This window comes from Helicoverpa armigera, chromosome 4, assembly GCF_030705265.1.
Source record: "Helicoverpa armigera isolate CAAS_96S chromosome 4, ASM3070526v1, whole genome shotgun sequence".
NCBI classification, from domain to species: Eukaryota; Metazoa; Arthropoda; class Insecta; order Lepidoptera; family Noctuidae; genus Helicoverpa; species Helicoverpa armigera.
The window spans coordinates 527,939-546,955 of NC_087123.1; the positions used below are offsets into that span (position 1 = coordinate 527,939).

General features: G+C 35.6%; 2 protein-coding genes across 2 annotated transcripts in view; one reads left to right on the forward strand and one right to left on the reverse strand.

The window, feature by feature from the left end:
• The window catches only part of LOC110370444 (cyclin-dependent kinase 12), a 117,491-nt gene that overhangs the window by 26,479 nt on the left and 71,995 nt on the right, over nucleotides 1-19,017 (forward strand). The window lies entirely within an intron of this gene.
• Nucleotides 16,331-17,360, reverse strand: LOC126056000 (probable palmitoyltransferase ZDHHC24). The gene has a single exon (XM_049847283.2). The coding sequence runs from the start codon at nucleotides 17,200-17,202 to the stop codon at nucleotides 16,393-16,395; it is 810 nt and encodes a 269-aa protein (XP_049703240.2). The 5' UTR covers nucleotides 17,203-17,360; the 3' UTR covers nucleotides 16,331-16,392.

A 19,017-nucleotide genomic window follows, 5' to 3' on the forward strand; every position in this document is an offset into this window, starting at 1 on the left:
CTTGATTGAAGTTAATAGACTGTTAGATAACAGAACTATTTTCATTCACAATTGTTCTGAAGAGTTATGTGGGTACTTAACATTTTTCAGCCTTGGCTTAATAGATAAAGCTTAAACAGTCATAGACAAACAGCCAGATATTCCCACGATTTGTATTAAAGACTTAATTCGCAAATGCCGGAATTTATTCAAGCAAAGCTATAGAAGTTTTACAATGGATGCTATTTGTAGTAACTATTAATTAGATGAAGATTGTAATTATAATAATTAAGTTGTAACAAAAAAACGAATAAGTACTTTTGTTTGTTCCAGGTACGTCATCGACAAAAGTAGCCAGATGTAAATATTTAGTTATAACGTTAAATCTTCAGGGTTTGTAAGACTGCGAAAGGAACAAAAGTGGGATTTAGTCAGTAAAAAACCCTTTCAATGCACCCACAGCAGAGGTGGTAATTTAATGATTTCTCATCTGAAAAAAAAAGAACATTAAGTCACCTTTTTAGAAGCATAAAAGGTTAAGTGCTCTAATGACTCTCGATTTGCAGATGAAACGAATTCAATGTCCATACTAAAATATATGAAAATGTCTGTTTGTATTACATTATGTACTACATAACTTGACAGTATTCTCTAATGCGAAACCGTTGTTCCGTTTCTAAACGTTTCTGTTGCATAAGACTTGTGGTTTCAACTGGCAAAGATGCATTTGGTCATTAAAGTTATACCGTTAGTAAACTTTTTTGTTAGTCCTTGTAATATTGAAAGAAATACTAGTTTATATTTATTTGTAATTTTAAAAGAAATCGTGGTTACTATTTTATGGTTGTTAGTAGAAGTCCAGAATTTCGATCCGTTCGAGGTCTATAAACGAAACAACTACTGAATAATTATTTGACACACAAGAAAATTATTTGCTCTATTACCTACTCCATCAATATTATAAGTGAATTTAGGTTGGGACTCAATTTTTTGTGTATATTTCTTCATAATTAATAGGACTTAATTCAATGGAGAAACTATTAGCAGAGATACAGTTTAAATTGGTGACCTTATACACAAAATTTTTAGCGTAATTAAAGCAGAAGCTGAAAACAAAGTAACATATTAAGATGTCGAACCAAACAATGAAAATCAAAGGCTATTCATACAGTGACCTCAAGTATTAGCGATAGAAAAGGTCGTTATTTGTTTAGAGGCAGCGACGTGGTCGCAGAGGAAATTCATTCACAGCCTTTAGTCTTGAGGTTTCCGCTTGATTTGGTGTGTTTACCTCCGTTGCTTGGCCTACATTTGACAAATAATATGTATAGTTTAGATGAGATAGGACGAAGCGAACACAAGTGTTACTTAGGAGACCTTACCTCGGAAAGTTTTTGGTGTTTACTATGCCAGTAGCAGGTAAGGTTTCCTTAATATAATATATTCCTTAATATATCTATAGTCAAACTAGCAGTATTGGAAATTACTCCGCGGCTTCATGAAATAGTAACTTTGGCCTGCCTCAATAAATGGGTAGCTATCTAATGCTGAAAGATCTTTACAAAACGGAGCAAACAATTAAACTCGTCGGCAGCTTTATAAGTACCTAATACGTATTAGAGTAGATTTGTATAAACAAGGCAGCTTTGTTGATTCGTATCGGAAAGTTGAAATATTGTTTCTTTTTTTCATTAATACGTACCTACGTCATTTTATACCATAAATTGTTTATGGTATATATTTTTTATGTTATTGGTATTTTATGGTATAATGGTGTGGCTTATGGCGTTTCCAAAAAGGGATTAGGTAAATCCCCTAAGATGCAGATACCATAATCCTCTAAGCTACAAAGATGGAGGTGAGTCACAAACATGACGCACATAACTTAATTAAACAATTATTGTATCTTGTACCTATGTAATTATTTGACCAGTCGGACACATTTGATTGCTTGCTGCCTTCACGTGTTCTGCCTTATGCCTTAATTAATTACTGGAAGTTCTAGCTTTGTGTGTCTCAGAGCGTTAGGGTTGTCAAAAATCTTGCTTTACAAGTTATCGGTATTATTTTTTACAATTCTGACAAGTGACACTAAGAAGTCGTTTACATGTAGCCTATCAGGATTTTCTTCTATTTTTTTTTATCTATCTACACTATTTTCGTTGCTGATTATCTAATCAGTGTGATTGTTATGCAACCTCATTTTATTACGCTTCCTACTAGTTTAACTCGATTTGGTCATGTGAATATTGAATATAATATAAGACATAGGTAACTTGTATTCGTGTCATTTTACAGGTACAGTCAAAACATCCATTAGGTGATAACTACACGATAGATGAGCAACGTAGGATTGAGTCTGAAATTACCTTTTGAAGAAATGGATATGAAGTGTGTATGACAATACGACAACAAATTAAACTTCGCATACTTCTACACATTCTAGGTCTAAATAAAAAAAAAAAAAACATTTGAATATATCCAGTAGTTTAGTCAAAGGAATTTATTTTTCACTTATCATTTGACGACTGTCCCCAAAAACGACACGTTGCCAGCCCACCCCTTCAAAACATTCGCCAAATTATTACTTTACTTGATCCAATTGAAATTACACCTTAAGTCTAAGGGTCACAAAGCGTGTTATCATTGTTAGGTTAGAAAATAGCGCGTGCAGATATTTCTTTGCACTCGTTTTAATGTAAAAAATTTGTTAGTGCGAAAGAGATGAAAGTTGTTTCGTTATTTAGACAGGAGAAGGCTAGAGCCGGCAGGTCAGTGTGTTGGTGTTATCCCGTGACGCTTCACGTGAACGCTTGTGTGCTGTTTACAAACATTTTGTTATGCGCTGTTATGATATTCCACCGCCGCTCGTGTTTTCAATGAATACATGTCCACGGTATTGTGCGATATTAGATTTGTTTTAGTTTCCTAAAATGCCGCGTTACAATTACACAGCTTCGGAGTACACGGACATGGTGTTAATTTATGGGGAGTGTCAATGTAACGGCGCTTTGGCTCTAAGAACCTACCGTGTGAGGTATGGAGACACCCGAAAATGTCCAGCCGACGTGCGCACTATTTTCAATGCTGTCCAGAGGCTGCGAGAAAACAAATCCATAATCCCACAAATTGGTAGTATTGATAGTGCTCCTCCATCACGTGTGAACGTGATCAGAGAGGAAAAGATTTTGAAGTATTTTGAACGCAACCCGACGTGTAGTTTGCGTAAGGCGGGTTTACATTTTCGTCTTCCTCACAAAACTATTTCAAATGTTCTGAAACGGAATGAAAAGAAACCGAACAAAGTTAAGAAAGCGCAAGACTTATTACCTCACGACAAACCAATCAGGGAAAACTTTTGTCACTGGCTTCACACCAAACAGTTGGAGAATTCGGAATTCTTGTTTAACGTGATGTGGACGGGTGAAAGCATTTTTACCAAAAATCGCTTATGGAGCAAACAAAGTCGTAGCTTTTGGAACGAGGTGGATCCGCAACTAGAAGAGGAGACTTCGCTCCCGTCCAGATTTGTTGCCAACGTTTGGGCCGGCATTCATAGAAACACAATAATTGGTCCGGTTTTCATTGATGGCAATTTAAATGGTGAGAAGTTTTTAGAGCTTCTGAACGGACCCGTTTCGGACTATGTGAAGGAGATTTCGCTAGATGCATACAAGCAGCTGTGGTACCAACTAGATGGAACACCAGCACACTCGGTGGTGCCTGCAAAGGAGCGGTTGTCGGAAATGTTCGGTCAGCAGTGGATTGGCCGTTATGGACCAATTCGGTGGCCAGCTAGATCTTACGACCTCACACCAATAGAGTTCTTCTTGTGGGGTCATATTAAAAAGGAAGTATACTCAAAACCTGTTAAAACGGTTGATGAATTAAAAGATAGAATAACATCTTCTTTTAATAACTTACAAAAAATTGCTGTGGATGGGGAACTGTTATCCAACATTAGAAATAAAGTTTTACAACAGTGCAGTTTGTGCATTCGAGCTAAAGGTAACCGGGTGCGACGTAAAATTTAATGACTAAGTATACAAACTGTTTGTACAGCTGCCTATGTGATTCCATAGTGACTGATAATAATAGTAAGAATGTTTGGAGATTGTTAAACTGTGTTGTAAAAAAATGGATTGATAATTTGCTAATAAACAAAACTACGTTTATTTTGATAACTCAAGGTTATTGAAATACAAAAACATAGCTTTTTTCTTCCACTTAGAAGAAATTAAACGTTATTTATGGTTTCATTATCAACAAACAAATGCATAATTGTACTAATAAAAATTATTAAACTTTTTTGTAAGTAGTTAAGTATATCCACAGCATTTTCTGCAGTGGAACCGAGTGCATTACTTATTTGATTTTTACAAGACTTCCAGTAAATAAATGATTAAAAGGTTTAATGCGTTTTAATTTCTACTTAAAACCTGATTTGAATCTCCATAACCTTGGAGTTCTTTCACCTTTTTGTTTTTCGACCCTAAGGTGTACCTTGGTGCCTTATGTTGAATTAGGTATTCAAAACCTGGTGGAAGGGAAACTCGTTTTGAATGACACGCAATGCGTCAATTCTAAACATTTTTATTCTTCACGGTAATTTGAGAAAATCTTTCTTATATGGCATATTATTATATTGTTCTACTCTCAATTTAATTTTGTTCACGATCGTCATCGATTTCAAAATATTTCGATCGTTCAACGCACTTAATACTATGTTATGAGTTGACATGACGTCAGAGGTGTTCGTCCGTTCGTTCGGTATGCTAATATTATGCATATTACTTTACCCCACACTCCGCAAGCCAGTTACTTTCGCTTTTTCATTTCAAAACGAATATTCAATATTGATACCAGAAGAAGTGACATTTAGTTCTGCTCAAACGTTGCACTCTTGGTACGATTTGTCAATGTTTTTGTTCAAGAGTAGGTGTAATTTATCGATTTTCTACGGATCATTTGAATTGAATACGGATAGAATCAGTTGCTGATGTTAAACTTTCGTTTGCTGGATATTTGTATTGTTGCACTGTCTGATATTGAAATACTAAAGTACTTTTTTTTTATTTGGTTTGTCGCTTTGACAGCAGCAGAGTCGGTAGTAGCAGAAGATGTAAATTAGATGTAATTTACATTTCCGTTTTTTTGCTGCATTGAGCGCATCTTCAAGCAACGTGAACACTAATTCTCTTCACAGTCCAAGTCGCTTAAATTGCTTAGAATAAAACACTTTTTGCTGAATTACGAGTTCAAAGTTCTATAAAACGATTAGGTACAATGGTTTCTTAAGAAACAGTTTAAAAAAATATATTCCATATTCCATTTTCATTAAATGGATAAATAAAATTTAAGCATATTAGAGATGAGCCGATATTAGCAAACCTCATTTATCAATCTTTTTCTAGCTAGCTTAGAGCATTGACAGCTAATGAGCGTATCCTTAATAATGCCATCAATCAAGCAGCAAATCTGCCGGTATCTTACAATAGAAATGTTTTTACAGTCGTTTGAGCATCACGCTAGGAGATCATTAAGTTTGCTCTCAACTTGAGCTTGTGTGACAAACGTTGCCATTTATTTGTTTGGTGTTTAATGCTGGCTGAATATTTGTCACTAGAGACATGTACCTGTAGAATGAGATCTATTGCCAAAGACACGAATAGAATGGGATCTTCATTTTTGGGAAACATAGGTAATCTTGCTTATAGTTGCTAAAGACCCTGTTGGCAAATATGGTGTTAGTTATTGAAAAAAGGGGACAGCTTCGATAAATCCAAAAGAGCAATGTACGAGGTCCATCCCAAAACATATAGACATTTATATTTTTAGCTTTTACATCAGCTTAAGTTACAAAAGGATCGTTCCGAGAAATCATTTGGTTGTAGTTTTTGTTAGGATATACATACTTTGAAATGTCAAAACGTTTTTTGGATTGTTTTGAATGGTAAGAATAATGTAGTTTCCTTAATGTGATCTTATCAGAGGTAGGTATTTCAACGCTCATGATACTGAGACGTCTTCAATCAACAATTCTAGACTTATGTTTTACAATATGAGCAATTGTCAAAACTAATTCTTGTCTCATTGTAGAACTTGTTGGGTAACTTGTTGGAAATTGTCATCGTGCAGATAGCTTATGTTCCTGTTATGTTCCTTCTTATGTTCCTGTTGGTTCCAGTAAAATTAAGCAGTCTAGCAACAAGCAACCTAGCAACATTTTGAAGGTTTGCTAAACAATATCGGTTTTGCTAGTTTTACCCATTGCTTCTTTAGCTTTTTGTGCTTTATTATTAATCTGCAATAAAATCATAAAAAACTAGTATTACTTTAACATCCTTACTTATCAAAACACGTGTTTTAACACATGTTAAATTATGTTTTTATTTCGCGTCGTGATGTTCATGACGGTAAGCTATCGAGAGCTAATCAATAGTTTTTGTACCTTCAAGTTATTTAATGATGTTAATAGTACTTAGGTACCTATATGTGTTGGAGCATCTCTATGCTTTTTTCTTTAACACGTTGTTTAACATGTGTTTTATGATTTTTTCTAAATAATACCAGGTTCAGATGTATTGAATACTTCATCTACTGTTGCAGAAAAAGGTACAATATTTCTAGAGATACATATCTCCCGATTAATAAGATGTCTCAATGAATAGATACGATTCAAAGATGACCGAGTCTATACCTACAAAAAACCTGCCTCTTTCTAGCCAGGCAATTTTTTAGAATTATAGGTACCTTTTGCACTACATTCACCGAAACTTTTGGAGTTGTGTAACCAGTTCAAAGTATAAATATAGCACGTGCTTCAAGAACGTGTGGTATGTCATCTGAATCGCACGTGCCTTAATTTACATCATCGGTTCATCAATCATCAATCATCGGTTTGCTTCGTCTGAGCACAGTTGAGGAAACTTTACGTCAAATGCCATGTATCCGACACAAAAGGTTATGGATAGAAAATTATAAGTCGCCGTTGACATTTATTTGAAAGTGGATTATGTACCTACTTAAAATTTTGTAACTATGTATATCGTAGTCAAGTCAAAGGGAATTAGCAGAAGATGATTTGTAAAAACTTCAGCGCAAGTTTTTGGACCAAACTGAATAAGAGTTTAAATTATTATTCGTTCAGTCTTCGATTCATCTTTGATTTAAGCGTTATGAAAGACTATTATAAACGTCAGGTAACACAATAGCTCAACATCAGTCTTAATCCTTCCTGGTTCAAAAAACCGAATTAATATTTTATCATATCATCTTTGGCGAAGTCTCCATTCAAATAATTCCATAGATTTTTTCTGGCCATGGCATTGAAAACAAACATCACCCACATACGAGTTACATGTACCATGACTTAATTGTTTGGTCGCAAAAAATGTATAATACAAACGATTATTTTTAATAATAAAGAAGCAATTAAAACGCCCCTGCATTATAATACGTCCAAATAATATATCAAGCAATTCTTTACTGTTGCCTCAAGCGTTTAAGTTATTATGATCTTATTTTATGAATGGAATGCTGATTTTGATTTAAAGACCGTGCCTTAGGATGTCGAGATTAAACAATTTAAGGAAATAAATAATGTGGTTCCTTATGTTAATGATTTTAACGATAAGGTTCTTATGGATAACATGACATGAATTGCTGCAGGGTAAGTTCAATTAACGTTAAGCTGCTTCTACTGCAATTGATCTGAATTGAGAAAAATCTTTTGTGAATGAGTTAAATGCTTCACTAAGTGCCTCAAGGAAACATTGACAAATTCGAACTTTATAATCAAAAAGAAGTTTGAATCTGTCTGTAAGTTGTCCTTTGGAAATCTCTAACGTTCTGCCTTCAGGGATTATCGACGTGACGGAAATCACAATCTTAAGCACTGCTGTCCTCACATAGGCTGTTACTTTACCTATATGGTTACCTATATGGTTTGTTTATTTACGACTTTTCTTATTACCACATATTCTCATTGATTAATTTTTGAACTTTGATTGGGCTTCATACATTCCCATGGAAATGGACACACCACAACATAACAAGCTAGTTTTATCGACCAAAGAAACAATAGGAACAGGTTCAGGTGTACTTGAGCGACAAGCAATTTGTATATCATAGATATATCTACTATATCATTTAATCGAACCCATAAATCACAGGTTAATTCCAATCACTAGGACTCCAGGGGACGGGCCAGTCTGGGCGTTCCATATAAACTAGCTATGACACTCATTGGAGTCACGAACAGCCGTCACGACCCAATACTTCCGCGTTGTATAACGATTTGTTAACTCTGAATGTATAATTAGCGAAAATTCTACTTAACGACTGTGAATATGTGGTTGAGTGATTCATACACGCCTATCATTGTATCCATGGTGATGATAATGTCATAGTTAAGGGGCTTGAAGAGATGAATTGCAAAGACGTATTGGCAGATTTTCCAAATACGGTTTTGGTGATACTATTCCCTTGAAAAGGATTTTTGCATTGCTTTTACAAGAATTTAGGACACATCATAAGAAACTACAGAACCCTTCTAATGAAGGGTTCCAGGTTTTTATTTGCGTGCTTGGCACATCATAATGAAATAACGCTTGCAAAGGAAAAATACACTAAGGGAATTTTACCTCAGCAAACAGATTCTAATCATGATTGCTTCAATGGAAGGCTGCAGGAAATTCAGGCAGCTGCATCAGGCATTACATATGAGTGCATGGATGCACGCCAAATACCTTCTGTGCGTGATCAACGTTAACAGTATTGATTTCCTTGGTTTGAGTTTTGCCAATTACGAGTCCAATGTTGTTGTATGTGACCATCTATTATTCAACAGATTCAATAGATTTTACTGGACAGGGCAATTCTAAGTTAGCTCAATTCTAGAACAGTGTTGAACACACCTAGTACACACATTGTACATTATCGAAAGGACAAAGTATTAGGCTAATTCTTAAGTTGGGAAAAATCTATTCAAAATTGCAAGTTGACTAATTGATTGGTTGAATAATCAGAATCCCCACATTTGACATTTCCCCGCTTTGCAAATTTTATAACCGGTCCTCAATTCAATTATTCATGATTCATAGGATATTAATTACTTTACACTTTTGATTGTGGTGTAGGTAGTCCATGATTAATTACATTTCCTCTTTGCATGATTAATTGCATTTACTGCCTCGTTGGTCTAGCTGTCGCAAGTGCGGCTGCTGAGCACGAGGTCTCGGGTTCGATTCCCGAGTCGGGCCGAAATCGCTTTGTGGGTTTTAGAAGACTTTCACAAAGCAGCCCGGAGCCTGGAAGCTGGTGATTGATACACCCGTGCATCGGAGAGCACGTAAATGTCGGTCCTGCGCCTGATCTCTCTCCGGTCGTGTCGGATTACCGTCCCATCGGGCTATGAGAGTTAAGGAATAGTGAGTGCACCTGTGTCTGCGCAAATGCTCGTGCACTATAATATGTCCTGCGTAGTTGGCTAATCTCCTTACATGAGAACAGCCGCCGTAGCCGATAATCGGCTAGGAGGACATCATCATCATCATCATCATCATCACATTTCCATTAATGTGCTCCTATTTGCAAAAAGTTAAAATGACTACACCGCGTGGGGTCAATCAAGCTTGAAAATAGTTTACCATTAATCAACACGACCACCTATATCAAGACCATCTCCATTAGACCATATCGCAATTACATCAAAATACTTTAAAGCAACGTCTCCCATTCCTCAATCTATTTCTGCATCAACCTTGCTCGTTCCGCTTCATACATTTTTACCGATCAGTATAAACCTGCAGCATCATTCCTTTACCGTTCGGTCACGGTTGGTTACCGACCATCGGCTTGACCAGGCCTAGTTACGGTATCAGGTTAAACTTACGTAATCTATTGTGTTATTGTCAATTCGGTAGTGTGTTTGATGTCATTTTCGACACGGCTCGTTTGCATTTTTGATTTCGACGAATTTTGGTCCGTTTGGAGCTTTTTGTGTCCGTAATGTGTTGGGTTAGAAAATGATTTTGTGAAAAATAGGTTTTTTGTCAGAAAAGTAATTACCAAGTAGATGGCTGACAGTTTTTTTGTTTAGTTGCCAGAGCAACAAGATTTACATGATGATACCAAAAAACTTGTGTTTTTTACTCTGCAAGTGCTAACATCGTTTTCATATTTACAGGCATCTTCTGTCTATATATTTAACAACTTGTTTCTAAGTTAAAGGAATTATGGTTTGGACCTTCAAAACAGTCCCCATTATAATTCTATAACCACCAAACAAGTTGTCCCATATTAAATCCACCATCAATAACCTATGTAGCGTCTTCTGACACATAAGGTCCTCCACGTCACAACTGTGCCATATAAGCTTCAATGATTGCATTCAATTCAATGAGTGCTGCAGCCAAGATGACCTGTTTACATTATTTATCATAATTAACGTTAACATTATAATCAGTATTAACATAATCCACGTTAGTGAAAGCCGTTGCGTCACTATAATTAATTTTGTTGTGAACAAAGCAAGGCTGGGTTTGTAAAGAAATAAAAAGGTTGATGAATAAGACTGGAGGTATGAATAATAAGGATATTGCGAACTTTCAGTTTTGGTTGCGGATGTTTTAAAGAAGTTGATGAAATCTTTATCTACTTTCTTTCCTTTTTACTTGTATGAATAGGATTTAGTAACGTTAATTAAATGCTGTATGAGTGAAGCTATTTAGAAATTGTTCCACAGAACAGAACGATTACTAACACAGGTCTTGTCTCTCAAATAACTTTGTTTGTACCTTTGAAGTTGACTCTTTCAACAGAACCTTGCCTATCTAATTTATTCCATCTAATTCTTATGATCCAGTACTTATTATAAAGAATGTTTCATTGTTATTTTATGCAGGTATCGGCCATTATTTATGATCATTGTCAAAGTTAATAAAGACAAAAAAATATTCACGGCTATCGAGCCTGACCCTCGTGGCTTATTGAATTAACGATAATAGAATTGATATCACAAAAACTTATGTAATGATTTGACTGATTGATATTTTTATTGTATCTGTCGTAGCATATAAAGCTTGGGTTTTTAGATGTTGAGAACTATTTTAATGATTTTAATGTTGTTATTTTCCCTAACTGATTGTTAGGGGACTGTTTTATTTAACAACATGCTAAGATTTTAGAGTATTTATTGACTTTATGACTTTAACCTTTCAACAAATAACCAGGCATGTTTTTTAACTTTTTTTCTCTTTTATGACTTTTGGTATCGCAAAAAAAGAGTGAGACGGTTTTCTCAAATCCTGTGTCTACCTCTTTTTCTGTTTCCTTACTGGAAAAGTAAATATTTTTTAATTGTGCTTAGACTATTGAGGTAGGTCAGTTTTAGTAATTCAGTAAATGTAAGATTAGCGCAAGTCTGTGATATAGGTAATTAGCTCAGCTCCTAGAATTGTGAGCTAACTTACTAATCATGTAATTAAAACTGTCATTGAGTTGGATAATGACGAATAATTACGTTAATTGTGCAAATGTTTAGTTACAATTATGAAATTAAATTAAGACTACGCTCATGATTGCAGTTTTAGTTTAAATGTGCCAAAAATTTAATTCTGTCTGCGTCTCCGAGAAAATTAAGCTCAAAACCTAGTTTAATTTTCTTGTAATTGTATGCTGAAACATATTTACATCACACTACTATGCACCAGCTGTATGTATCTTCTGCATAGTAAATTTAAAATCTGAGACTAGATTCCGCCTCTCTGGCGTCCCCCATGCTATCTTTCATAGCAGGTCAAAGGCAATCCAGGTCAAACAAATGGTCTTCACTACTTTATTGAAAAAAAAAAAAACAATAATACCTCTATAGTACTCGATTAAATGCCTAAAAGCAATAACAGAAAAACAGTCACAGATGATCAATCAATGAAATTCTTTCGCTTCAGTGAACTATTAAGGCCGACTCCACGGCGGCGGCGTCTGCGCACAATTTTGTCTATTGTCCCATTATGTTGTTATCTATAAGAAAATATTAATTCTATTTTTCGATGAAAATTTGTTCCCACAGAGTGCTTACGTAAACTACTTTATTTTAAACGCCACTCAAGTTATTGTAAAAATATGATTAGGTTTCATAATATTTAATTTGGAAGGAATAATTTTACGGTTTTCGTTTAGGTGTATTACCGGTATTTTCCGGCTGTCGCATTATGAAACCTGGGGTCTGAAATCTGATCAATTTTCAAGGTACAGGTGATTTGCGAAAGTTAATTTTGATCGGTCGTAGTTATTAGTTCTCGAATTGAACTAGACTTAGTTCACTTACGATATCGGAACGAATTTTTAAATCTGTTTGTGTATCTCATTTATCTATCTGATTTGTACGTTGGTTAAAAAACTAACAATACATTTTTTTTTTTTTCAGGTAAGCAGCAGTTACATCACAAATATCTAACTAAGAAGGCAGTAAGCGTAATTTCTATACATGGAGGATAACACCGTAAGAAATATTTTCTTCACCTCTCTATTAAAGAAGCAGCAATTTAATACTCTAGTTAATCATTGGCAATGCACCAATAGTGTTGCATTAATGATAGTTCACGATTCCAAACGATTATTTAACTCGTTTCTTGTGAAAAAAGTGAACTAAGAACTGATGCAAACGGGCCGCATCAGATTCCTGTTTTCGAAACTTTTTGGGAAAAAAATATTTTCTGAAATTACTGCGTTACGCTTTATTACAAAATTACTAGGTCGTACAAATCTTTGCACGAAAAAGAGAAGTTATCTAACAGATTTTGACAGACGATTTGTATCGAATCAAAAACTCATCTCGCTGACATAATCGCTCGATCTATTGTTGATCGGAAATCGATTGTTTCATAATGGCTGTCGAAATCGATCGATTGGCCGCAGACGCCAATCGGAGGATAGTAATGACGTCACAAATATGTATTATCAATGAGTTTTATCTGAGAAATGTTCATTGATTTGTTAAATGTTGTTATTTGGAACTCAATTTTTGAAGAACTTTTTCCCGCTAAGCAACAGAGTTACGCCAGATATATTTCTAGAGTCTCTTTTTTATTCCATGCTCAATTTATTTTTTGTGATAGTTTAAATAGTAGGCAGTAGGTAGTGTTGTAAGCCTAACTTTCCACAAAACGTTAACCGCATGTTTATTCAGTCTCATTTTCCTGTTAGCATTTACACTCATTCTCCATAATAGTTCATTCTGCGTTATCTAGTGCAGTATTCAACCGTAAGCTATAAAACTTCAAACAATTTTGTAGGTCAAACTTTAAACGATTATTTACTCCGTGTGACCACTAACTAACACGTTCACAAAATCACACCAATTCAATACCTGTCATAAAACATAACAGAACATATAATTCACGATAACATACTAATTGCGTTCCGTTTTATTATCACATATTACATTAAGTACTAACAACGAGTTACCGTTCGTTTTTCCTTGAACACTCCCTTCACTAGCCCTTTGAACTTTTGCTCAAAATCGTGCTGCAAAAACGTGGTTATTACGTACAATTTGGTTTTGTGCAAAGATGTGTTTTTGAGTGTCAAGAGCAGTTCTCATTAACCCCGGATTCTAGCCGTGTTTGAATAAGTTAGCTTGTTTATTTTGTCTTGTATGTACACTGTCATGTGCATGGCCATCATAATATTTGTTTAGTTTTTCTCAACTAACATTTTTACATTCGCCACTTTCCTAGCCATATCCTCATTGGCGCTTTTATCACAGCTTCTTCATTTCTTTTCTAACTATCATCATCATTGGAGCTACTTACAATCATTTCGACGTAAACACACTTTTTATAGGTACTTAACTCTTTCCTATTAGGACTCATTATAACTTCATCTTGAAGAGTGGTAGAAAGACCCTATCTTCATTACTTTATCGTTTCTATGAGGCTCATTTGTATAATGATTGTATTTTAATTTCCCTTTCATATCTAATGATATTGTCTTGAGCAAGTATTGTAAGCATGACAACCTCTAAAGGTGAAATAAAATCATAAACCTACAGAAACACATAGGCGTGAATGGGGCTGAGAAATCAACAGAATGCACAGTATAATATTTATTGGAATCGTGATAGTGCATAAGTTATAACAGGTTCGACTCTCCGCCTACTAATGACAGGCTAACCAGTTTTCATTCAGACAATAGACCAATGGCTTAGGAACCTGCCAAAGGCTATTTGTTGAACTATCATCCTTTGGTTTCATTCAGAGAGAACTTGTTCCTACTGCCTAAGCCAGGTGGTTGATAGATGCAATAAAATTAGAAAATCGAGCCTTCCATGTTATTTAACACATGTTCATACATAATATTATAGTGCATAAATTACATGAGCCGAAGCGAAAGCAGGCAGCAATATCATAACTGTTGACAAACTTACAGCTGCGGTTGCACAAGACTCCGATCGCATACATTTGTACGGTGATAATGTACTGTGAGTCATTTTATAGTCTCCGTTATAAAGTTGTGCTGCGGTTGATTCGAGTACGATAATATTGAATGTTTCCGTGCGATTTCTATCCTGTATGTAATGAGGTGTGTTCGGATTATTGGCTGGTTTTTCTCAAGTATATGTTGTACTTAGGCTTAAGTGAGCTTTTAAAGTTGATAATCTTGATTACTCATGCGCTATCAAGGAAATATTGAGTAGGTACGTACAGACGATTGAGTAGGTATATAAATTGGACAAGTGTAAATTATTCTCAGTGAATAAGGAATATAAATCTGTTACTTTATTATGACCACCGTGGTAGCTAACCTATTTTCGTTTATTCTCTTTTATCGCTGAATAGCTGGCTGTAAAGCAATTCTTGGGAGTAAATCAACTTTAAAACAGTTATCGACACCATTCCTTCCTCTACCTACACCTTCCAAATCACCACTCATAAACATATCCCCATTTACAATCACCACTACATCATCATCACTCGCCTCGCCCTACTTAGGCTCGTGATCTCTCTATAAAGATGACGGATTGTCATCAGACCGTGTGCGTGTTGCAACTGCACTGCTGTGTTCAAGAGATGGCTGATTGCTGTGTCATATCGTGAATGAGGAATTAGGTGAAGTTCATTTGATGACATCTATATTTTTGGTGCATTGTGTAGATGGTTTGAATTTAGATGAGTAAGGATTTTGTGAAGGGTGGAATCACCAATAAAGTAGAAGATTAAATAATAATTTAGGAGCGGAGCATGCAATCCCGAAAAGTTGTTAAAGGGTTTTACAATGAGTTCATACTCGTACCTACAATTAAGTATAAAGCTAGATTTGTAATTTGTACATTGATAACATAACCTTTTTAGGAAGAAGGTTGGGAGTACCACTTATCAACATTATTAAATCAAGCTATGACTTATCTACTACCAATTTAGCTGCCCTAGTAATTAAGCTCATAGATATTGAAATTTCTTAGTAATAGATAATAATTTGAGATCTAAATCACTAGCTTCTGGAGACAAAACTGTATTTTATCAACTGTCTTATGTTGAATCTTTATCCACCAATCAGAACATTACGTCGAACATAAAGGAGTATGTGGTAACGGGTTCCGCGTAACGGTGACCGGCGGCGTCGCGTGCGCATCGCCACAGCGCATGCGTCGAATTGTAGTGCACTTCCATGTATTTCGTTGATTAGGCTTTTAATTACCGTTAGTTTTGCTGTTTAATTTTGGGTGGGAGTAGTTTTATAAATTGATTTATTAGAAGACGCAAATGTTTTATTTATTATTTGAGTTAAATTAAATTCTTCTGCTTTTTAGCAAATTGTTTTGTTTTTAATTGTTAAAGCTTTAACAACAAATACATAAATCAGTTTGCATACACGTATTGAATGAAATCAGTTCTTAGAATCACAAAATCATTCGATATAAAAAAAAAACACAGTAGCCAGATTTAAAACTAACTTCGAAACTAAAACTCGTATAACCAAATTTTTATGTAAAGCACGCATTCAAACGATTCGTATCCACTCCTAACTGCATGCATTTATCATAGTACCACAGCCAAGCCCACTTCCTGGACATTAGCATTCAGTCTCCGCTTTATCGCTTACGTAACGGTCGAATGCTCCCAACACCCTGAACACTGCCATTCGAACCTATCATGATAAACAGAATCGTATCCTGGCAGATCTCTATCGCATCAGGTTTGAAACTGCCAAGAATGCGGACTGTGAAGTAAGTTGTCTCAAGATTGTATCAAGCTACCAGTTTTGTACTGGCTGCTGCTTTTGGTGTTCAAAATTTGGTTAAATTGGGTTAATGGTTAACGGGGTATTTGAAGAAAGATAACATGAATTAACTTAACTCTTTAATGTGAATAAATATTTACAATTAACTATACCTAATACAATATCCCATCAAGGGTCTTTATCGTCATCTGGTAACGGACTCTCGCACATCGGCCATACTATTGCCAGGTACCATCTAGTACCAAATACTCTTAACATATTATCCTTCCACTTCGAAGAGTCCATTAGCTCAGGGAACTTAGACTCGTAAGAGGACACCCCCATCACAATATTTCTTGTATGATAGAAGAACAAGCTACCAGACCAAACTATTAGACCCATGTTCAAGAATAAGTAGAACACATACAAGTCCTTGACGCCCATAGGTTCTGGTATAACGAACCTTATCATAGGATTCAGGATGCGGAACGCTGATAGTAGCCAGCCATCGTTTTCAAACTTCATTGTCACGAAGTAGTAGTTGTAATAGGTAGCATAGATCATCGATAACAAGATGTGACCGAGGAATAGGATGAAGTATCTCTGGTTGTTGAGTCCGATGCAGCGAGAGAGGAAAGCGCAGTGATGATCTCTCTTTAAGATGCAAGCATTGCACCTCATGCAATGCCAACTCTTCGCTGGCCTCGCCATCCGACAGTATTCGCAATAAGTTCCCTCACCATACACTGGCTTCTTTAAATTTGAGTCCATTATCATACTGAAAATCATGTTACCAACAACATTTACGAAGCAGAACGTTATTAAGCAGAGATGAACCAACTGTTTTATGACACCAACTTGCAGCATCTCGACAAGGTTAGGATATACGACAGTTATTTGGAAGATAAAGATTCCGGGAATCATCAAAAACACCACTCCGTAATACTGTAACTTTGAGAGAAAGTTTCCGATCCGAGATGTTCTTTGAAATGAATGCATTTTGTATAATACTCAGCTGCGTTCTCGATAATTTCGCCAATGCGAACTTCTCCTTGATTCTGAAATTGACAGTGACATTCGACAAGAAGCATTTTTCTTAAATGGCATCTGCATTGTCGGAAACGAGTTTTAAATATGAAGACCAAAGAAGTTGGACTTGATTAATTTTGACCGCGATGCCAGTAAAGTTCACGAAAACAAGTTTTGCATATATTTTTTTGTCTTGCAAAACTTACCACATGATTAGAAATCAGAAATTGAATGGATTATGCAGGTATTTTATTTTATAACACGCGAGGGCAAAGAATGTCATCATTGTGTATGAATTTAAGATTTTAATATTCATATCTACAAAATGATTAAGGTCTTGCATTCACACTATTCATCTGCATAATGGCATCAAATCATAACTGCTAAGATATCAGACATCCTACGAGTGTACATAAACAGGCAGATATACAGCTAGTACATAGCGGTTCGAAAGTCCGCGTACCGTTGCGCCCGCGCACGATCCTGGCATTTCGGCCCTTTACTTGTCTGCAGCCGACAGTAATCTACCAGGTGGCTTCTGGTTTGTTTTTGGAATTGTATAATGAGTCAGTAATGAGACTCTTTGAAATGTGAAAAGATTTTTGCTAATTGAAATCGCAATGGGTTTATATTATTGCATTTATTTTGTGGAATTAACGTCCCTTACCGCAGACAAATTCATTTTTTCTGATTCATATAGAAGATGCTTTTAAGTTTAAATTATTGGGCTCATTTGGGCATTGGGTTTATTTATTGGAAGGTTGAAAAAAACTTTCAATTCACAAAATCGATGAAACCGCAAAGATTTGCTACGATTAGTCGAAATCCGTCACCCATTTCAGTTATGATTATAGTGCTAACTAATCCCATTTATCAACTCCGAAGGCCAAGAGCCATTATGAAACATTTAAAAACTCACAATAAAAGGGGGATTTCGCAACGAATGCTACATGTCAATCAAGTGGGCCAATGATGCGGCAACTGCCATCATTACAGTAATAGAGAATGACAATAACATCGCACATGTTATTACAGATTGAGAACATAGCATGCTAATGGTGCTATCTAATGGTGCAATACATTTTGTTGTTGTTGCTACTGGATTTGTTCGAGATGGTGTAATGTTGAAAGCAATGAGTCCAGAGAATTGTGATGATGATGGAGCTATTTGGTGATGCGATCTAGTGAATCAAGCAGGATAGATGAAGCGTTATGTATTATGATGATGAGTTGTTCACAACATTCAAGGAAAGGGTAAGTTATGGTGGAGAAATAACAATATTAAGAGGAAGAGTGTTGGTAAATTAACTGTCAGCAACTGGGACACGAAACGAAAACATTCGAATTCAAAGCTCATATTTCACACCTTATCTTCAAAATGATTCCAACATGTTTTGTCACAGTAGTTTTATTTCCCATGCCATATAAGAATCATAAAGCAACCACAAAGTCCTTGATCTGTCTCCATAAGTAATAGTTCCAATGCAACGTTTTATCGCTATTCAAGACGTATCTCATTGCAGCAGGTCCATTAGACTCCATTTGAAGCATACTTATGATCGATGGCGTTAAAACACAATAGCCATTTTCTTCATTGTTATTTATTAGCGATAATAAGCCCTATTACATGGACAATAAAGTCGCAAATTAACTTAAATGTTAGTGTTGAAATCCTAGCAACGTGGTTGGGATTGATGGTGAGGCTGTAAGTGGTATCATACTGATGAATGATGATAGTAGAAATTACGATAAGTAGTAGAAAATCAACTAGGTGGAACATTTTAC

Excerpts from the sequence above, each read along its gene's own strand:
- LOC126056000 (XM_049847283.2), bottom strand. The coding sequence starts at position 17,202 with ATGCATTCATTTCAAAGAACATCTCGGATCGGAAACTTTCTCTCAAAG.